General features: G+C 44.0%; 1 protein-coding gene across 3 annotated transcripts in view; it reads left to right on the top strand.

Annotated features, from left to right (window-relative positions):
* pltp (phospholipid transfer protein) overlaps positions 1-20,529 on the top strand; it is a 42,834-nt gene extending 22,305 nt beyond the window's left edge. For all 3 annotated transcript variants that reach the window (XM_086293822.1, XM_086293823.1, XM_086293824.1), the window contains 4 exons: positions 14,004-14,046; positions 16,381-16,444; positions 16,530-16,606; positions 19,536-20,529. In XM_086293822.1, the coding sequence (XP_086149948.1) occupies positions 14,004-14,046; positions 16,381-16,444; positions 16,530-16,606; positions 19,536-19,655 (304 nt within the window). In that variant the 3' untranslated portion in view covers positions 19,656-20,529. The remainder of the gene's footprint in view (positions 1-14,003; positions 14,047-16,380; positions 16,445-16,529; positions 16,607-19,535) is intronic.
* Positions 20,530-21,637: the final 1,108 nt, after the last annotated feature.

Genomic DNA, 21,637 nt, shown 5'->3' on the forward strand with positions numbered 1-21,637 from the left:
TAATACTAATACAAAACACAGTATATCCTTGTAACTCCTTGGCTCTTGAGGGAGGCGGCCGCACTTTCTCTCTCTCCCTTATCTTCCCTGCTGGGCTTCTCATGTCTTTTATATAGTCTCGATTATTCTCTAACCCAGGGGTCGGCAACCTTTCTGATGACGAGCGCATCTAAAATTTCCTCAGAAGTCAGTGTGCCATATGACTGCATTAGCAATAAATTTAATAACGCTCTACATGAACAGTTACACACTGTATAGAACAACTTTATAGGATTATATTTGTGTGCAGATGTTGGCAGCTGTCAGCGAATAGTTATCAGCTATTATGAAACAAAAAAAAGACTTTTTATCCATAACAGCAAATGAACTGCACAACAGAAAATCCAAATGCTATTTATGGTCTCCTCACAACAATGATAAGAAAAATAAACTGGGCCAATATGATGACATGTTTGTTAATACAGAGACACACATGCTAATGTGATCTCTGGTCTCCCACTCAGAGACACAGGTCTCCAAGTGTCCAGCATTCAGAGGCTGCCTGAGGACTCATGTGAGAGAAAATCTGCTCACACAGATATGTAGAGCCAAATATTGTCAATAAGGCCTCTGCAATGTTCTGAAGACAGTTAAACTTGTCAGGCAGTGATGTCCAGCAGGTGAAAATGCAGCTCCATGAACACACACAGCTGTGGATTCCAGCTGCATCCGTAGGCCTGCAAACTTTGACCCCACAGAGTCGAGCTTTTCAGTTCAATCAACTGCATTTCAATGTTGCATTAACTGGCATTAACTCAGCCAGTTAATGTGAGACAAACCCAGCTGCTCTTTAAAGCTTTCTGGTTTGATCAGAAAAGAAAATATTGGTCCATACGCCTGAAAGTCCTGAAAACACATTGTGAATTCTGTCTCGAGTACGGATGTATCCATGTATTTACGTGGTGCTGATGCTGCGGTGAGCCGACAGCTGCTGAAGAATTTAAAGTGTCAGAATGTGGAAATTTAAACATCGCTTGAAAAAACTGCCAGCTTGCAACGTCCCTCTCACTGGTAGGCTAAGTTATTTTTAGCTAATTACAAGTTGAATCTGGTAGTTGGGGTTGTTAGCTAAGATACTGTCATTAAGAAGCGGCACAACTAATGTGTCTATGTGAGCTAATTTGCGATGTGCACCACTGGTGCGGCCATTTATTTTTTTAATGCACCTTCTGAGATTAATTCACTGCGTGTCGTGCCCAGGCCTGGACTGGGACAAAACATCAGCCTGGGCATTTTGACTAGAGACCGGCCCCCCAGGTATTAAAGCCATAAAGCCTTTGAATGAAAACAGACGCTGTGGTGACAGTGATGTACAGTCTTGTTGGTATATGTATGATTGCTATACATTTTACATCAGATAAAAACTTTGGTTGTTAGATTCAGATAATTATTTATTAAAAGCGAAACATTTCATACTGTACTAATGTATGCATATTTCATGTGTTTTTATTTGATGTAGGTTTGGGAGAGAGCAGGGATGGGAGGTGTGTGTGTGTGTGTGGGGGGGGTGTTCTTATTACTGCGGCATATTACTGTGAAAACAAACCTTTATATGCTGTTGCAAAAAGCAATAAAAAATATTGTTTAATAAAAAAATAAAATAAAATAAAAGCGAGACATTTTAACTGAAAATAAGAAAGAAAAGTATTTCCTTGTGCCCCCCTCTCCCTGTTAATGCCCTACCTGCCCCCCTGGCAACACTTTGCTAGACCCGCCCCTGCACAGTTACCAGCTGTCAGCTACATAAAAAAGGATCCTGGTGTTATTTTTCTCTCAGAAACAGTTCATAACTTCAACTCATTCATGTCACCTAAAAGGTAAACCTGTTTCTCCATCACAGCTCTGATGATCCAGTAAGGACATCTCCTGGTTTCATCTTCATGTTTCCCTCTCACCACATATCCAAACCGACATCATGACCAGCAGCTTTACAGCTGTGGCTCCAGCAAACATCAGCTGATACTAGAAATTAATATTAAATAAATTCTAACAAGAAGCTGATCAAACGTGCTGCTGTTGTTTAGCGACATCCACTGGTTTCCTCTTTCTGGGGTCCGTTCTTCGTACCTCGCTTACTACATCCAAGATCAAATCATCGCGCTAACTCTGAGCTCGCTATTCCGGTGCTCCGAACACACCTGCTGTTGACGATTAGTATAGCTGGATGAAGTAATGTGAGATCACTGGGTGGCTTAACAGGGGCTACGCATCGATAGTAGAAACATTGATCGGCAACCCTTTGATTGGTCGGCGAAAATGTCGAAGGAGCGCGCTCGGTATTTTTCGGCAGTAGAGCAAGAACTCTTGAGTGAGGGATTTCAGGAGTTTCAGAGTTTAATTAAAACGCAAGGGAACACTGCAAAGGCTGCAAAAGCAAGGAGAGAGGGCTGGCAGGAAGTTGCTGACAAATTAAACTCGTAAGTAATTTAATAATAATAATGGATTGGATTTATATAGCGCTTTTCAAGGCACCCAAAGCGCTTTACAATGCCACTATTCAGTCACTCTCACATTCACACACTGGTGGAGGCAGCTACGGTTGTAGCCACAGCTGCCCTGGGGCAGACTGACTGAAGCCAGGCTGCCATATCGCGCCATCGGCCCCTCTGGCCAACACCAGTAGGAAAGTAGGGTAGATTTATCATATCACACTATATTATCCAATATTATATTACATTATATTATATTATGTTATATTATATCCCCTTTCACATTAGAGCCACAACAGGACCCACTAGAACATGGGAACAAGTAAAAGTGAAATATAAGAATATTCTACAGAATGGTAATATTTATCACTTATATTGCTTTTAGTCTCTTGGAAAGAGACCCTGAAATAATCTGTTTGTTCATAACAGCAACCAAGAAAAGGGCAGAGCAAAAAAAGACAGGTGGTGGTCCTGCACCCCCTCGTCAACAAGTTGGTTAAGTAAATAATACCCTCACGGGAAAATCGATATCTCTCTATGAGCACACTGTCGCACTGAGCTAAAGGATCCTGTCTATCCCGCAATATACGCTGAATTCTGAGGACTCTCCTTATCAATCTTGCACCTTCCTCAATGGGTGGCTCGCGTATACGGACAGGACATGGCTGCGACAGGCTTCCCAAATCCACCTTCGCTTTTATAGCCGTGGTCTCTCATCTTGATTACACGAAGTAATTTACAATTACTACTCTGAAATATGAATTACATCTGTAATAATCACATACATGTAATAGAATGTTAATAGTACATTTCCCTTTTTTAGGAAATGACCTGTATGTATCTGTGTGACATCAATAACAGGATCAGGTGCTGCATTATCTTTAGTTACATTGATGTTATTTATTTATGGTGAAACAGTGGTGGAATATCGCTGTTGCTTTCGTATAAATGAAGCGGACATACCTGCGTGGCCGCGATCTAATCCTGTTTACATAAAGTAAACCTGCTCCCGAGCTCTGTTGCTATGGCAGCAAGTCCCGGATGAGCTTCGAAGAACCGAACGATCCAAGATCACGCGAAATCGTCAACAGTCAAATCCGGCTAACTTACTTAGCGAGGTATGAAGAACGGGCCCCAGGTGCAAAGTGGGCGATAAACAAACAAGAGAGACGATCAGCTGATCATTGATCAGTTTCATGATTGAAGGAGCAACAGGAGAGGGAGGGGGGGAGAATGAGAGGAGAAGAGGCAGCTGTGCAGCGTAACGACGCAGAAAAACTGCAGCTCAGTAGGTAAAGTGGTCGCCCCATGATCGGAAGGTCGGCGGTTCGAATCCACTTAACGGCTACTCTGAGGTACCCCTGAGCAAGGTACCGTCCCTACACACTGCTCCCCGGGCGCCTGCTTAGTGGGCTGCCCACTGCTTCACTGAGTGAATGGGTCAAATGCAGAGAAAAACAAGTAATTTCCCCATGGGGATCAATAAAGTATCCATTATTATTATTATTAATAACTTACTTACAACTGGGCTCGTCAGGCTCTCTTCTTGGCTGCAGTGGTTATTATTATATTTAGATGCTTCCAGCTCCCGTTTTTCCTCGACGACAACTCGTACCTTTCCACTCCCCTTTTTCTCCCTCCTCGCGCTCACAGACCCATAACGTGTATGGCAGTCCATTCTCCCTGCAACACGGACTACACTACCCATGATGCTGCATTCTTTAGAGCTATGCTTGTAGCATTCTGCCTGTTAGCTTAGCACAACAACAACAACAACAACGAAAAGGCGCTCTCTCACCCAGGAAACACACAGTCGCAGAGAGAGAGAGAGCGTCGCCCTGTAACCATGGCAACCGTAACGCTGCCGCCTGGAACAACAGAACATAGCTGTCAAACAAAACCCAAACAGTCCTGACCCGCGACAATATGAAACAGGAAAGTACCGCAGTGTAATCCATTTATTTCAACAAAGTAACTGTATTCTGAATACCACCTTTTTAAATGGTAACTGTAACGGAATACAGTTACTCATATTTTGTATTTTAAATACGTAACGGCGGTACATGTATTCCGTTACTCCCCAACACTGCCAGTGACGGACATTAGACCAACTCTTAAATTGGATGCAGTTTGTTCGCACTAACCAAAACAACTGCCATCTTCATCTCATGCGGCCCCCCCGGCGCCAGCTGGATGCTCAAGGCAAAAGCTAAGGGGAATAACAATTCTCCTTTAGATAACAAGACTGTGTTGTGACTTTCTCCCTCCTCGTTCAAGGTCACCCGCGTCGACCGAAGATTGTTGACTTTGCTTAACCGGGAGAAGGGACACTTTCTCTCGTCTGAATGAGGAACACACACACATACACACACATACGCATGTACACTGACACAGACCTACACTCACCCCCCACCCCCTCCAAACGCCTCCGAAGCGTCTGTCTTCTATGTTGTGAGATGTGATGATTCATGTGCTAAGGGTTTTTTTTCTGTTGGATCTCCCTGTTGGAGCTCAATCTGGAGGGAGTTCTTTGTTCTCCTCGTCTTTCCTCATGTTGTGCATTTTCGATTGTTATACCTCTCTGACCTGTTTTGCAGTCCAGCAGCCTGATGGCCTGTGGGTAGAAACTGTCCCTGAATCTGGTCCTGTGAAGAGTGTAAGGCTGGGTGGGCTGGGAGCAGAGAGGATCATCTGGGCTTGTAGAGGTCCTGGATGACCGGCAGCTCAGACCTGGTGCTATGCTGTGCATAGAACTTCCAGTATGTTCTGGAAGCTGTTGAAGAACTTCTGGTATGATGGCGCCTGTGTTTGGCTCTGCCGCTGCCGGGTGCAGTTTGTCGCGCTTCACTTTTGTATTATTTTTTTCTGCTCTGCTATTCTCATTTAGTTTTAACGATGTATTGGCTGCCTTGGTGTATGATCGTCTGGCTTTGCTATCCATCCGATCCTCTATGATGCCTCACGATGTCTCTTCGTCCTCCTTTCGGCATTTTCCACTCTCCTCCATCAGCTGGATCTTCGTTGGGCGTTTTCGCCACGGAGAAGGAGAAGGAGAAGGAGAAGAGGAGGTATTCAGGTAAAGCTCAGGCTTTACTGGCGGTGGGGTTCGGCTGGTAAGCGACGCCGAGCGTGCCTTGTCTCCTGAGCTCAGAGAAGCTCCATGGAGGGGGACTTGTTTTCCACGTCCCTGTTTGGATACGCTGGGCCCGGCTCTTTGAGACCGGCCTGCCTGAGGAGGGTTTATCCAGACTCTTCTGCCGGCTGGCTTTTTCTTCCCACGGTGAGCGGATTCTACGAGCGTGATGGTTCAAACCCTGAGTTTCCTTTAACTCGAGCCTCCGCAAATACAGAGGCTTCTACTGAATATGGCGCTTTTTAACGCTCGATCTCTGTCTAATAAATCATTCTTGTTGAATGATTTTATATTATCTAAAAAACTGGATTTTTTAGGGAGACATTCAAAGGGGCTGGGGGGGGGGGGGTATACATGTACATATATATACAAAAAACTTGGATCTTACAGTGTTTATTTATCGGATAAAATAAGTTAAATATCACCGTTATTATTGTCTGACCGGAAACAGGCCGGGGGTGTCCAAATTCAGAGGCTGCGTCCACCTGAGGACCCGGCCTTTGTGGTCTAAGTGGGCCGGGTCCTCCGGAAGCCAGGTAGACCGGAAATGTGAAATTGGACGGTCTAGCCTTCAGAATTACGTCACCTGCCGTCTGCTCCTTGCTGTCTAAAATATAACCGGAGTTCTCACACAGCAGTTTATTCAGCTGTGTGAGAACCCGGAGGAATCCTCCCGAGGGATAAAGTTTTATTTAATCTAATAACTTTAATCTCAGTCAAAACGATTTACTCACCAACAAATAAAACACAACTAAAGCACTGAAAAAGGCCAAACAATAACATGTTTAAGTTATTTGACACACAGCTACATTCTCGCCTGAAAATGTGTTAAAAGTTTATTTTGCGACCCAGAAAGAGAAATAAGAGTAATATTAAAACTAAGTAGCTGCAGTAATAGTAGCCATTGTTGGAAACTGGAATTGGCTGGGCCAGTCTGGGATATGGTTTTCAGTTTTGTTGAGGGGCACTGAAATTCGGGATTCCCCGGAAAAATTGGGAGTGTTGGCATGTATGTCCTAACATAGCCTGTAACGTTATTGTGACGGACACATTATATGAGTGAACTTGAGTTTAAGTGACTTACAGGTTTCTTTGAAAAAAACTTTCTTATATCCAGGTTCTTCCTTTTTGCTGCCGTCCTCCTCTCCTCCTCGCAGCGCAGGCTTGCCGCTGCTGAAACTAAACAGAGCTCCCTGAAAGGCTCAGCCAATCACATTGGCCATATTTGTCACATGACGTAGGACTCCAGCAGAGAATGTAATTTAACTCTTTCTGCTCCGCTGGGTGAATGAGATGCTGACAGATCGTTTTTTTCTTGTTGTTCTTTACTCGAAGAGATCAAATTATTGGTGGGGACAATTCAATAATCGCTGGATATTGGTGGGGACACGTCCCTTCCGTCCATGCCAAATCTACGCCCTTGCCCTATTTTATCTCGCCCTGAACTGGAGATAGCTACACATGCATTTATTTCCTCACGCTTGGACTATAGTAACTCTTTGTTTATGTGTCTAAGCAAAGGTTCTCTGGATCGTCTCCAGGTTTTCCAAAACGCTGCAGCTACGCTGTTGACAAAATCCTCCAAGTATTCTCATGTGACACCATTGCTATCTCAGCACTTTGTGATTCTGTCTAGAAAGGTGCTATATAAAAAATGTAAATAAAATGTTATTATTATTTTATGGTGGGATCATCTGACCTCCTCCATAGATCTTTGTTTACAGAGCATTCCTGCCGTACCAGGTTGTGATGCAGCCAGACAGAATGCTCTTGATAGTGCATTGATAGAAGCTGGTAAGTATTGTGGGGTCCAGAGTACAAACCTCCAAACCTCTTCAGCCGGCGCAGAAGGAAGTGCTCGCTGCTTTTATGATGACGTCCATGTGATGTGAGCAGCTCAGATCCATATGAGCTTTGTCATCCTCTAAAGAGTGACCTTTGAACTTTAGTTGCAGATGAACAGCCGAGTCTTGTCCCGAGGTGGCTCTTGTATCTTGTGCCATGTATTTATGAGGTGGTTATTTGGTGTCTCCAGTGTAGAGGTCTGAGCACTCTTTGGTACACTGCACAGCTACACCACGTTGTGAAGTTTGTGTCTGAGTGTGTGGCTGGGTCTGAAGTACACTGGGATGTTGTGCTTGGAGTAGACTCTCCTGAGTTTGAGACGGCGTACTCTTTCCATTTCTGGGTTACCATGGCGATGAGTTCTGTCTGATGTGATATGGTGTGGGAGTGGCTTCTACAAGCATTTCATTGATGACGTCCACTGCCCACGTGACAGGGTTCCTGGGTCTTTGACTCAGAGTTTTCAGTTTGTCTCATGTCCGGTTTATTCTCTGTTTTCACTCCCTGTTCTTTGTGCCAGCCTTTCCCTGTGTTTTAGTTCAATTATCTTCAGCTGTTCACTCACCAGTCTCCACCTACCTGCGAGTCCTACACACACCCCTGACAGAATGACAAGACCTGTGCCACGAAGACATGTTTGTGACCCAGCGGACTCGGACCTTTTCAAGTAGCAGGAGGCAGTGCTTTCCCTTTGGGTGGAGAAGTTCCAGAGGAAACTGTTATTAATAATTGTTAATAATTTCACCTCCTCACTACGTACGACTCTGGATACTGTAGCTCCTGTGAAAACTAAGGTCTCTAATCAGAAGTACCTGACTCCGTGGTATAATTCTCAAACACGTAGCCTAAAGCAGATGACTCGTAAGCTGGAGAGGAAATGGCGTGTCACAAATTTAGAGGATCATCATTTAGCCTGGAGAAATAGTTTGCTGCTTTATAAGAAAGCCCTCCACAAAGCCAGAACATCTTACTATTCATCACTGATTGAAGAAAATAAGAACAACCCCAGGTTTCTCTTCAGCTCTGTAGCCAGGCTGACAAACAGTCAGAGCTCTGTTGAGCCAACCATCCCTTTAACGTTAACTAGTAATGACTTCATGAACTTCTTCACAAATAAAATTTTAATCATTAGAGAAAAAATGACCAATAATCATCCCACAGATGTAATATTATCTACAGCTACTCTTAGTACCATTGATGTTAAGTTAGACTCTTTTTCTGCAATTGATCTTTCTGAGTTAACTTCAATAATTACTTCCTCCAAACCATCAACGTGTCTTTTAGACCCCATTCCTACGAAACTGCTCAAAGAAGTCCTGCCATTAATTAATGCTTCAATCTTAAATATGATCAACCTATCTCTAATAATCGGCTATGTACCACAGGCCTTCAAGCTGGCTGTAGTTAAACCTTTACTCAAAAAGCATCTCTAGACCCAGCAGTCTTAGCTAATTATAGGCCAATCTCCAACCTTCCTTTATATCAAACATCCTTGAAAGAGTAGTTGTCAAACAGCTAACAGATCATCTGCAGAGGTTTATTTGAAGAGTTTCAGTCAGGTTTCAGAGCTCATCACAGCACAGAAACAGCTTTAGTGAAGGTTACAAATGATCTTCTTATGGCCTCTGACAGTGGACTCATCTCTGTGCTTGTCCTGCTAGACCTCAGTGCAGCATTCGATACTGTCGACCATAATATCCTATTAGAGCGATTAGAACATGCTGTAGGTATTACAGGTACTGCACTGCAGTGGTTTGTATCATATCTATCTAATAGACTCCAGTTTGTGCATGTAAATGGAGAGTCCTCTTCACACACTGAGGTTAATTATGGAGTTCCACAGGGTTCAGTGCTAGGACCAATTCTGTTTACATTATACATGCTTCCCTTAGGCAGCATCATTAGAAGACATAGCATACATTTACACTGCTATGCAGATGACACCCAGCTATATATATGCATTACAACCTGCAACACCTTGACCGCCCAGGAACTTATGCCAGGGTCCTGTTTGTGGACTTTAGTTTGGCTTTTAACACCATTGTGCCTGAACTTCTTTCCTCCAAACTCTCCCAGCTCAGCGTGTCACCAGCTACCTGTCAGTGGATCACCAGCTTCCTGACAGACAGAAAGCAACAAGTGAGGCTGGGGGAGATCACCTCTGAAACCCGGTCCCTCAGTATTGGTGCCCCTCAAGGATGTGTCCTCTCACCACTACTGTTCTCCCTCTACACTAACGACTGCACCTCCAAGAACTCGGCTGTCAAACTCCTAAAGTTTGCAGATGACACCACTGTCATTGGCCTCATTCAAGATGGTGATGAGTCTGCATACCGGCAGGAAGTTGAGCGGCTGGCACTCTGGTGCAGACAGCACAATCTGGAGCTGAACACTCTTAAGACTGTAGAGATGACAGTGGACTTCAGGAGACATCCCTCAACTCTGCTCCCCCTCACCATATCAGACAGCCCTGTGTCAACTGTGAAGACCTTCAAGTTCCTGGGTACAACCATCTCCCAGGACCTGAAGTGGGAGACCAACATCAACTCCATCCTCAAAAAGACCCAGCAGAGGATATACTTCCTGAGACAACTGGGGAAGTACAGTCTTCCACAGGAGCTGCTGATCCAGTTCTACACTGCGGTCATTGAGTCTGTCCTGTGCTCCTCCATCACAGTCTGGTATGGAGCAGCCACTAAACAGGACAGGAGCAGACTGCAGCGGACTGTACGGGCAGCAGAAAGGATCATCAGCGCCCCCCTGCCCTCCATCCAGGATCTGTACCTCTCAAGAACCAGGAAATGGGCAGGGAAAATCATCGCAGACCCCTCACACCCTGCACACAGACTTTTTGATCTGCTGCCCTCTGGCAGACGGTACAGAAGCCTGCAGACCAGGACCACCCGACACAGGAACAGTTTCTTTTCCCTCGCCATCTCCCTTCTTAACAGTTGACCTGTCACACTGCTCCCACTGCCAGACTGCAGCTGCACCTTATGTACATTTTGTAGTATTCATTCCACCTCATTCATTTCTGTATTTTATGTATATAAGTTTAGATTCGTTATTTATAGTTGGTTTACACAGCTTTGTGAATGTATGTGTAATGTGTATATATAGACACGTGTGTGTGTGTGTGTGTGTGTGTGTGTGTGTGTGTGTGTGTGTGTGTGTGTGTGTGTGTGATTTACATTGCTGTGCTTGAGAGCCACCATCTACCGGAACCAAATTCCCTGTATGTGTCTGCACATATACTTGGCCAATAAACACGATTCTGATTCTGATTCTGATGACACCCAGCTCTATCTGTCCATGAAGCCAGATAACACACACCAATGAGTTAAACTGCAGGAATGTCTTAAAGACATAAAGACCTGGATGGCCGCTAACTTTCTGCTTCTTAATTCAGATCAAACTGAGGTTATTGTACTCGGCCCTGAAAATCTTAGAAATATGGTATCTAACCAGATTCTTACTCTGGATGGCCGCTAACTTTCTGCTTCTTAATTCAGATCAAACTGAGGTTATTGTACTCGGCCCTGAAAAGCTTAGAAATATGGTATCTAAGCAGATTCTTCCTCTGGATGGCATTACCTTGGCCTCCAGTAACACTGTGAGGAACCTTGGAGTCATGTTTGACCAGGACATGTCCTTCAACGCACATATTAAACAAATATGTAAGACTGCTTTCTTCCATTTGTGCAACATCTCTAAAGTTAGAAATATCCTGTCTCAGAGTGACGCTGAAAAACTAGTTCATGCATTTATTACTTCCAGGCTGGACGACTGTAATTCATTATTATCAGGATGTCCTAAAAACTCCCTGAAAAGCCTTCAGCTGATCCAAAATGCTGCAGCAAGAGTCCTGACAGGGACTAGAAAGAGAGAGCAGATTTCTCCTGTTTTGGCTTCCTGGTAAATCCAGAATTCAAAATCCTGCTCCTCACATACAAGATCTTAAATAATCAGGCCCCATCTTATCTTAATGACCTTGTAGTACCATATCACCCTATTAGAGCACTTCGCTCTCGCTCTGCAGGCCTACTTGTTGTTCCTAGAGTATTTAAAAGTAGAATGGGAGGCAGAGCCTTCAGTTTTCAGGCCCCTCTTCTGTGGAACCAGCTTCCAGTTTGGATTCAGGAGACAGACACTATCTCTACTTTCAAGATTAGGCTTCAAACTTTCCTTTTTGCTAAAGCATATAGTTAGTGCTGGACCAGGTGACCCTGACTCCTCCCTTAGTTATGCTGCAATAGATGTAGGCTGCCGGGGATTCCCATGATGCATTGAGTTTTTCCTTTCCAGTCTCCTTTCTCACTCACTATGTATTAACAGACCTCTCTGCATTGAATCATATCTGTTATTAATCTCTGTCTCTCTTCCACAGCATGTCTTTATCCTGTTTTCCTTCTCTCACCCCAATCGGTCGCAGCAGATGGCCCCGCCCCTCCCTGAGCCTGGTTCTGCTGGAGGTTTCTTCCTGTTAAAAGGGAGTTTTTCCTTCCCACTGTCGCCAAAGTGCTGCTCACAGGGGGTCATATGATTGTTGGGTTTTTCTCTGTACCTATGAAGCACCTTGAGGCGACCTTTGTTGTGATTTGGTGCTATATAAATAAAATTGAATTGAATTGAAAGACAGCACATCTTCGAGGGGTTTCGCCTGGCTCTGGGCAGCCCTTGGAGATGCCGTGGTCCCCCACCTGCTGCCTCACCTGCATCGGACCATTCACCTCGGAGAGTGGGCATCACTGGCCAAGCTTCGGCCGCTCGCTTTCTCGCCGCTCCGCTCCTCGCTCGCCCGCCAGCCGCTTCATTCACTGGACCTTCAATCTCCCTGTGCCACGACGGCTCCACCTCCCACCTCGGCTCTACGGAGGCTCCCTTGTTCAGCAGCTCAGCTGTTTTTGTTCAGTGGAGACGAGGCTCATGCAGCCTTCGCATTACCAGTTTGGAGCAGCAAGATCCCGTGGTGAGCTAAACTGACTTTTTTTCTCCTCACCACAACTCAGGGACTGCTCGCCAATGATCTAAATCAAAGACTGTATACTGTGATTACATTCTGGACTATCCAATTATTACTCATTATCATTCTGTTTCCAAAGAGACTGATCGGATTCAGCCTTCCCCTTCACCTGTTCTACCTGATCAGTTGAAGCCTGCTAACGCTCAGCCTGTCCCGGCTCCTTGGGTGGCTAGGGCTCAGCACATCGCCGAACCTGTGCCAGGCCCTCGGGACGGTGCAGTTGATGACCAGCCAGCACCATTTCCGTGCCAGCTCCCAGAGCGAGGGCAGCTGAACCTCAGTCCACTCCTACCCGCCTTCCTGTATCTTGGGTGGGGGTGACTGATGTCCAGCTAGCTCTCACGCCTGTCCCAGCTCCCAAGGTGAGGGCGGCCAGGATCTAACCTGACGTCCCTTGAGATTCAGCTGAGGCTCTCCAGGCATTGCCCTCGCGCTCTGGAGGATGGATTGGAAGAGCTAGCATGTTGACCTGCCCGTTCACCACCTCATCCACATCCTCATCCAGGTTTTCAGGCCCTAGCTCACTCCCTTAGTAAATTAGCAGATCTGTTTCCATCTCATGTTCCCGGTTTATTGTCTCAGGCTGCAGCACTGTCCCCATCCTCAGTTCAGTCACCTGTAGCTCAGTCTCCTGTCCTCCAGTCTGCAGTCCAGTCTCCTGCTGTTCAGCTTCCAAGTCAGTCTCCCAGTCCGTTTTTAGCTCTGTTCCCCAATCTGCAGTCACAGCACCCAGAGCCAGCTGTGAGCTCTCTCTCTCTCCTCAGCCAGAGGTTTTCACACCGCCTGATCAAGCGATTGCCACTGCCTCGTCCACATTGGGTTTGGCATCGGTGGCCACCTTCCAGGCTGCTGACTGACCTTCCTCGCCATTACCGGCCACCAGGCCGCCGTCTTCTTCGCCAGCCTCTGGACTTGCTGAGTGGCCGCCGCCGCCTTCCGCCAGATCGACTCCAGCGTCACTGCTGGCCACGTGGGCGCCCACAAGATCGACTCCAATGCCACCGCTGGCCACACGGCCACCCACCAGGACTGATTCATTCTGGACTCTGTGTTCAGCTGTTCACTCACCAGTCTCCAATCAGTCACTATTCAGCCGGTGTATTTAAGCCCTCAGTTTCAACCTGGTCATTGTCTTGTCATTGATGTTGTCGTTCCTGTGTGTGCCCTATGCTCAGTCAGCCATTCAGCCAGTCTTTCAGTCGTCCAGGCAGTCAGCCATCTCATGGTCTGTTCATTTCTCCATTGTCTACAATAAATCACCAATCTTCACCTACCTGCTATTCCTGCGTTTGGGTCCTCTCTTCCTCTCATCCACACACACCCCTGACACCACGGACTACACCTGTCATCGCTCACCTTCTACAGGAATGAAAAACTCTAACCCACCACATTATGCTCTCACACCGGTTCTCCAACAGAACGAACTCATCACCAACACCATCGCCATGTTGGTTAAAACTGGCTTCGTAATGATCCACCATTTTATAGCACAACTTGATTATTGATTATTTATCGACTTTTTTTCACCTTTCAGGTTTAAGATCTTCTCCAACCAGTCAGCTCTCGAGTCTCTGGCGGTAAGTTTGTTTTCATCTTACAGTAATTGGTTCAATGAGACAGCAAGGAGACTGTTAAGGGTTCAAATATTGAGGAGGGATATAGGAGGAAATCCAAAATAACAACACTGGTCCGGCCGGGTTAAGTCAAACGATGATTTTAATGAACACACGCGTGGAGAGATGAACACTGTACGCAGCATCGATCTCTCTCGAACAATACACAATCAGTTGTTTTATATCATCAGGGAAATTTATAACGCCCCCTCATGCGTCATCACATGCATAAGTTTCAAAACCACAATGACTTTTAACACAGTTTGAAAAAACAACATCACCTCGTCTCCATGCCAGGTGTCTTCCTGTCGCTGCCGGACGCTCGCTTTTGGTCTGGAACATCAGGCACACATTCTGCAAGAAACTGTCACTCATGCAGGCACAATTTTGCAGTCACAAGCAAGGTTATTATCGTTAACGAAAACTAACGAAATAACGAAAACTAGAAGTGAAAAAACATTTTCGTTAACGGAAATAAAAATAAAAACAAAAAAAGGAAAACTAACTAAAACTGTAATGAGAGTTCACAAAACTAACTAAAATTAACTGAATTTATAGCAAAAATGTGTTTAGTTTTCATTGATGTGTGCGTGTCCTACAATAGTCGAGGGTGAAAATGAAGTTTAGTTTCCAGATTTTTTCTTGCTGTGTCTCATTATGCCAGCAGGTGGCAGCACGTTAGTCGAGTCGTCTGTGTTGCTGCTCCGTCCACGCCAGAATCATGTCAGGAAAAGTCGGGAGAAAGCGCCAGAGTCCAATTTGGGATTACTTTGAATATGACTGTGTTTTGCTTAAAGCAAGTGTCTTGTAGTGGAAAGAGACAAATTATGAGGGACATTTCTAAAGGGAAAAAATCCCACAAACCTTAAAGTGCACTTGAAAAGCTCACACAAGAAGGCTAACCTAGCTTAGCTTGAGAAGGGAGCACACGCAACCCTCATCCCCAGAAACAGAAGCTAACCCCAGGCAAGGCAGTGTGATGCATCCCGAGACAACAGGACGGGGACATCTACACAACTGTGTGAGTCAATTGCCTTCAAAAAGTTTATCAATTCACTTGAACCAAAATTATGAACACCCGGTGCTGCGAGAGTTAATAGTCTCATTGGGGCCAAGATATACATTTTATAGTTGCCTGGTATCAGTGGTTGTTCATCTGCCTTTATTTATGTATTTATTTATTTATTTAAAGAACCCATAGGTGGGAGTTGTCTGTCTCTGCGTGTTAGCCCTGCGACAGACAGGCGACCTGTCCAGGGTGCAGTGTATGGTAGCTGGAATAGCAACATACCCAAGGATGAGCAGAAGAGAATGACTGATATGATGAAACTGGGATTTTGTTACACTTAATTATTGCAAACACAACTAAAACTATAACTGAAACTAAGGATTTTCAAAAAAATAAAAACTAAACTAAACTAGCAAACAATTGGTAAAAACTAATTAAAACTGAGATAAAATTGAAAATCTGAAATCAAAACTGAATTAAAATAAAAACTAATGAAAACTGCAAAACTATTAAAACCCTGGTCACAAGCAAAATATAATTAAACTTTCACCTATAAATGAGTCCATCTACTGTGTGTGTGTGGGTGTGTGGGTGTGTTTGTGTCAACCTGAAATGCACTCAGTTTCACCTCTCACCTCACCAGCTAAACCTTGTAACCTTTCCACCAGACAGAAGGCCAGCACGTACACAACTGAAACTATATGTGTAATATATCGAATAAATGTTTTAATCAAATGATACTACTTAAAACTTAATAAAAGAATATAAAAGAATAAAAGATAACAATGAATAACCTGGTTATTCAAATAGCCCCATCCAAACTGCTCTTCAAAGTAACTTACACTTAGACTCTGCTTTAGTTTCACTTTCACAAGCACGCTCTGCAAAAGCCTGCGCTTCCTGTCTACTTTGGCACAGAGTGTACTCAGAGTTAGGCCTTTCTTTTATAATGCAATATAATCTGCATATAAACATTTAAGATTATGAAAAGCATTCAAAAGCATTTAAGATTATAGATTTAACTCAACAGTTTAAAGGGGTTATAACTGCTCCTGTAATAAAGGCTGATTGGGTGCCAATATATTTAAACATCTGAATGCAATATCAATGCTGTAGATTATGTTATTAATGCAATGATAATGATGATGACCATGAACAATAGCAGTAAAATATTTCTCTGATCTCCACAAGACACAAAACTACAGAACAAACACTTTCTCCCTGATTTTTACACATTCTGACCAAAACATGAAGCGTATACACCCTAAAACCTCTCTGTGTGTCTGCAGTTGATTCCTCTGCAGGCTCCTCTAAAGACGATGCTGCAGATGTCTGTAGTTCCACTGATCAACAGTAAGAACCTAATTCATCAATCAAAAAACTCACAGACCCTGAACACACCGTGACAGTGTCGCTCTGTTTGTGTGTGCTCTCTTAGACTGGACAAAGAGAGGCGTTCGGATCCCGCTGGCCGATGGGATGGATTTCATTGAGGAGGTGGTTGAATATCATAACGTGAGTGTGATTTTACCCCTCGACTATTTGAGGAGTTTTAGACTTTTTTCATATTTATGAAAATAAAACATAAAATTGATTTTGATTAGTTGTAACACATTGAGTTGATTGCGAAAAAAATTGAATAAATTTTCAAATATTTTGAATGCAAACCTGTTGTGTAAATAGATGCACATCGAAAGTGCTTTTATGGAAAATTTGTCCTCAAAAATGCACTGACAAACACAGAGTACACGTGAAGTGATGATGATCCTGATGTTGCTAAGAAACAAAAGGAAGAAACAGAGAATCTGGGTCATCCGATTCCTCGGAATAGGCAACAGAATGTCCTGGATTGATCCAGGAGTTTTCCGTCATATTTCAGGATGTCAGTCGGGCAGTTTGAGCTCTTGTTCTTGAGTTGGGACCACAACCGAGGTGGCAGATAAATCATTTCAGTGAGCCGACTGACCCCGAAGAGCATCTAGCTGTGTGTGTCTGAGGTTAAATAGAATTATTTTACTGTTCCCATGTCACTGGATATTCAGTACTGGTGAACATTTTGACCCATGAGTGCACTTGTTACCAAATGCAGTGGTGATCCTTCTCCGTATTATTGTAGGGTCTTTACCTCAGAATGTAAAACGCTTCGAGGCGACTGTTGTTGTGATTTAAATAAGATAAATGACCTGATATAGCATAGCATAGCATCTTTATTTATAACGCACTTTACATCCAACAATGTTGACCAAAGTGCTACAAATATAAAACAGAGAGGAAACAGTTTAAATTACATATAAAATATGTAATTTAAACTATATGACATTTCTGTGTGTGAACCTCTGGATCTGATGGATTTTCTCATCTTTAACTGTTGAACATCACTTGTGAGGACTTTAATTCCTTCGACAACTTTAGCACTGAGATGTTTGTGGTTTACTCACAGAAGCGTTTCAGGACTTGGACTCTTTCTTCTTCTGGGATGGAACAGTTTGTGAGCTTAGGACTGCTGTCTTACTGAATCTCTTAAGTTCAGTCCTCAGATGTTCTGGAGTTGATGCTCCGCAGCTGTAATTCAGAATTTGTTTTCTGCTCAGTGATGGTGAGCTGTGAGACCTCGGGAACTTTTCCAAAGTCTTAATTGATCCAACACACTCCGAAGGAACTGAGAACAACCCAACTTCTTCAAACTGTTGATTAGTTCTTTTCTAGCTCTGCATTCAGGACAGATACTCTCCCAAACAGGAAAATCCTGTGACTGATGTAAGTGCACTCTGATTGGTGCACCTCTGCCAACTGCCATATTAAAGAAAAAACAAAAACCTACCTTAGAGATGTAAGATTGGTGCATTTGTTACAGGCCTTCGATAGGGTCCGTTTTTAAGCTGTTTTTTTTTAACAGAAAACCAGAGACAGGAGACATGAGTTGCATTCGGTCTGCAGGCTCTTCCCAACCCGTTCTCACTCCCAAAGCGTAACATTTTACGCTAGGTGACAAATCGTCACCATATTACGTTTTCGGCTACTCACCACGTTCCTAAATGACGACCTCGGAAAAAAGAGGCAATATGAGAACCGTCTGGACTGATTCTACACATGTTCACTCTTTTTCTTCAAATCGCTTAGAAACACGCTATTTAACATCATTAACGTCCTGTTAAGGTCAGGAATAAGGTTATGGTCAGGGCTAGGGATAAGGTTAGGTTTAGGGCTGGAATACAGGGCTGGAACGTCTATTACCGCGGGAGCATCATTGCACTGGATTCCAGCCATAACCCGCCGCGTACCATAAGAACGCCGAAGGCCTCCTTTCGCGTTCCTCAGGAACGCCGCGGGACGTGACAATTACATTCTCCATAAATCTAAATGAAAAGTGCAATACCACTAGGGATGGGTACCGGTTCTGACATAAACGGTAGTAACCAGACCGAAAAGCAGCGCACATTTCGGTGCTTTATTTCGGTGCTTTTTTTTCCTGAGCTGTGATACACTTCTAGCCAATCATTTTACGTTTCCGAGGATAGTAGGCGGGTCCAGGTACGTGCGTTCTTTTAGAGCAGAGCTACAGATTAAAATGTCCAAGGCGAAGCGGTCAAAAGTCTGGCTGTACTTCACAGCAAAAGATGCAAACTCAGCAGCAACAAGTGCTTTAAGCTGATACTGTGATACTGTCAAAGGAGGTAACACCTCAAATCCGATGAAACACCTGGCGACGCATAGCGTTTTTTTAAAGCCGAGAAATGCGCCGTATTTGATAGCTTGCTGCGAGACCTCACACCGAGCGCATCTACTGCGGTGTGGTGCCTGTTATCGGACCCGGAGTTAGCAACATCCCCCAAAAACCCCGAAGAGTAGAGTCCTGGCCCCTAGCCCTGCCAGTGTAGCAGAAATGATGAGGATGATGATGATGCAGCAGCCGTTCTTCTCTGCGTGAGGAGCTTCATGTTGTTCGTGTGTAATTTACGTTGAGTAGGCTAACCACGTTATTACATTAATGCATGTAAGGTGAACTAGCAAACACCATCATAGCTACATGCGGCTGTCTTCTTGTTTGATGGCAGATACTCCCTTCACCCTGGACAAAAAGGCTAAAATGGCCAAAGAAAAAGTGGAAAACAGCTGAACATGAGAGGTTTTTGGACAAAGTTTGTGTTCTCCATTCTTTAAGCACCGGTTTGAGCACCGTTTGAGCACCGGCACCGTTTCAAAAGTACCGATTTGGCACCGGTATCGGATAAAACCTAAACGATACCCATCCCTACATACCACCATCAAAGAAAACAATTTACAAAAAAATTACAATTGTGACCATACACTTGTGGGCGTCACACATTTTTTTATAATAAAGTCTTGTATTATCATTTTATTTGTTTTAGGCTTTCTTTTCTTTTAAAGTCAGATTTATGCAGAAATAAACTCAGTGCTGCCCCCTGCTGTTCCATCTCTGCAGGGTTTCATCGTGATCGGAGCAAATCTTCACTTCAGCAAAGGGCTGAGAGAAATGGTGGTAGGAAGCTCAGAGATGGAGCAACAGACTGCCAACTCCACCGCCACCACCAGCACTGCCTAAATGTTCATACGTAGGGTTTACATAGATCTACAATTAATGTGAATATATACAACACATCATTAAAAGGATGAGTATATGATGAACAGATCAGAAAAGAACTGACAGCAGCACAGTGAGCCTCACACTTTGCAATGAGTCCAAACTAACAAGGTTACAGTTACAGACACTATTACTCCTTCTCACAGTTTAATGTATTATTCGTAGATTATCTTCAAGATTACAGGTAATTATAGTTCAGACAGTGTTGTTCACCATAGGTCACATGCACGCTGACGCTGTGAAGGTCATACAATATAAATACGAAGGACTGAATTAAACATGAAGGGAAACACTTGTATCCATGACAACACTGTGTCAGAACAACTCGAAAGTTGCCCCTCCTCTGAGGGTGTTGTTCCAGTGGGCAGAAAAGTGATCACGTGGTAACTGTCAAGGTTTATATCTTTAACCTTTTGTTAGTTTATTCTAAAGAACTGACGTTCTGCCCGAGAACATCAATTTATATTTCATGTTCTCTCTAAAACCTCTCACTTCATGTTGATTCATGTTGTTTCTATTTACACCTGAATGTCAGGTAGCTGGAAGCCTCCTCATTGGCTCAGTTTACACATGAAACACGATTCATCACTGTCAAGCCGATTGGGGAGAAAATGCTTCGCTGTCTGATGTACTTAGATGTCTTTGACCTGATGAATCTTTCGCTTTTTGTCTCATTAGGAAGTGTAAACAGGTTAAAACTACATGATAATACTGGAAACCACTCAGGAGATTTTATCTTTCATCTGTGCTGTTGCTGGCAAACCTGTCTCACCTGTACTTACCTGAACATTAAAGATTATGGACCTGTTCAAAATAAACTGAAAGCTAAACCTGACACCTGTCAGCAGTTTATTTTTGATTATTGTAGGGTCTACCTTACAATATAAAGTGCCTCTAGGTGACTTGTTTTGAATTGGAGCAGTATAAATAAAATTGAATTGAACTGAATTAAAACTTCCGCTCATAAAAAACAGCTGCCATTCTGTCATTACGGTGTGTTCACACCGAACGCGACAGACACGACCAAAACGTGCCAGACGCCCCTAGCTTGACGCGTGCACATTCGCACCTCAACGTTTGTCCAACGCGAATTACTTGTGGAAATGTTGGAGGAAGTAGTGCCAGATGGTATGTTTGCAAGATGGCAGCTGTTGATCTAGCGTTTGAATAGAGAGTCTCCCTTTTCTATTTACTGTGGAGAGCAGAGCAGCGGCGTAAAGGACGTCCTCGCCGTACCTGGGTCCATCAAGTCCTCCAGAAGCGTGAGCAGTTTGGTGAGTTTCACCACTTGCTCCAGGAGCTGCGCCTGGATGACGGCCACTTTCAGCAATACCACTGTCTTTCCCTGGCCCAGTTTGAGGAGCTGCTGTCCCACAGCGGTCCAAGCATCGCCTGCCTAGACAACAACTACAGGCGCTCAATCCCACCTGCAGAGCGCCTGTCCATCTGCAAAAGTGTTTAATACAGTAGTCCTTTATTGATACCTTTGCTAATATATGCTAAACCATCCGTTTATACACTGCTAACATGGATGTGGTATGCTATCAGTGTTTACTGATAGCAAACTGTGGTACGGAGACGACTGTTTATAATATTTCTAGTGATACTCGAAAGGTCTCATCAAGTCCCGATTTAATTCGATTTATGCTGTTATCAGTGTTTGAATGATAGCATGGCTGTGGTGTCATATCAATGTATGCTCTCAGTGTTTGCTGATATCAAACTGTGGTATGAGGACCACTGTTGGTAATCTTTGTAGTGATACTCAGAAGGTCTATCTTATAAAGTCTTCTTTTTAAAAAAAAATTTAGACCTGGTTTAATTTTTAAACCCTAACCCCCAGTTGAATATTTATATATAATCCCTGCAGCTGTCAGACTCTATAACAGGGGTCACTAGCCTTTCTTAAAACTGAGAGGCATATGGTCACCTGCTCATCCCAG

Source organism: Aulonocara sp. 'chitande type north' Nkhata Bay, linkage group LG5 (assembly GCF_057382095.1).
Source record: "Aulonocara sp. 'chitande type north' Nkhata Bay isolate Kocher_YH1m ecotype deep benthic linkage group LG5, A_spYH_male_GT1.1, whole genome shotgun sequence".
Taxonomy (NCBI): domain Eukaryota; kingdom Metazoa; phylum Chordata; class Actinopteri; order Cichliformes; family Cichlidae; genus Aulonocara; species Aulonocara sp. 'chitande type north' Nkhata Bay.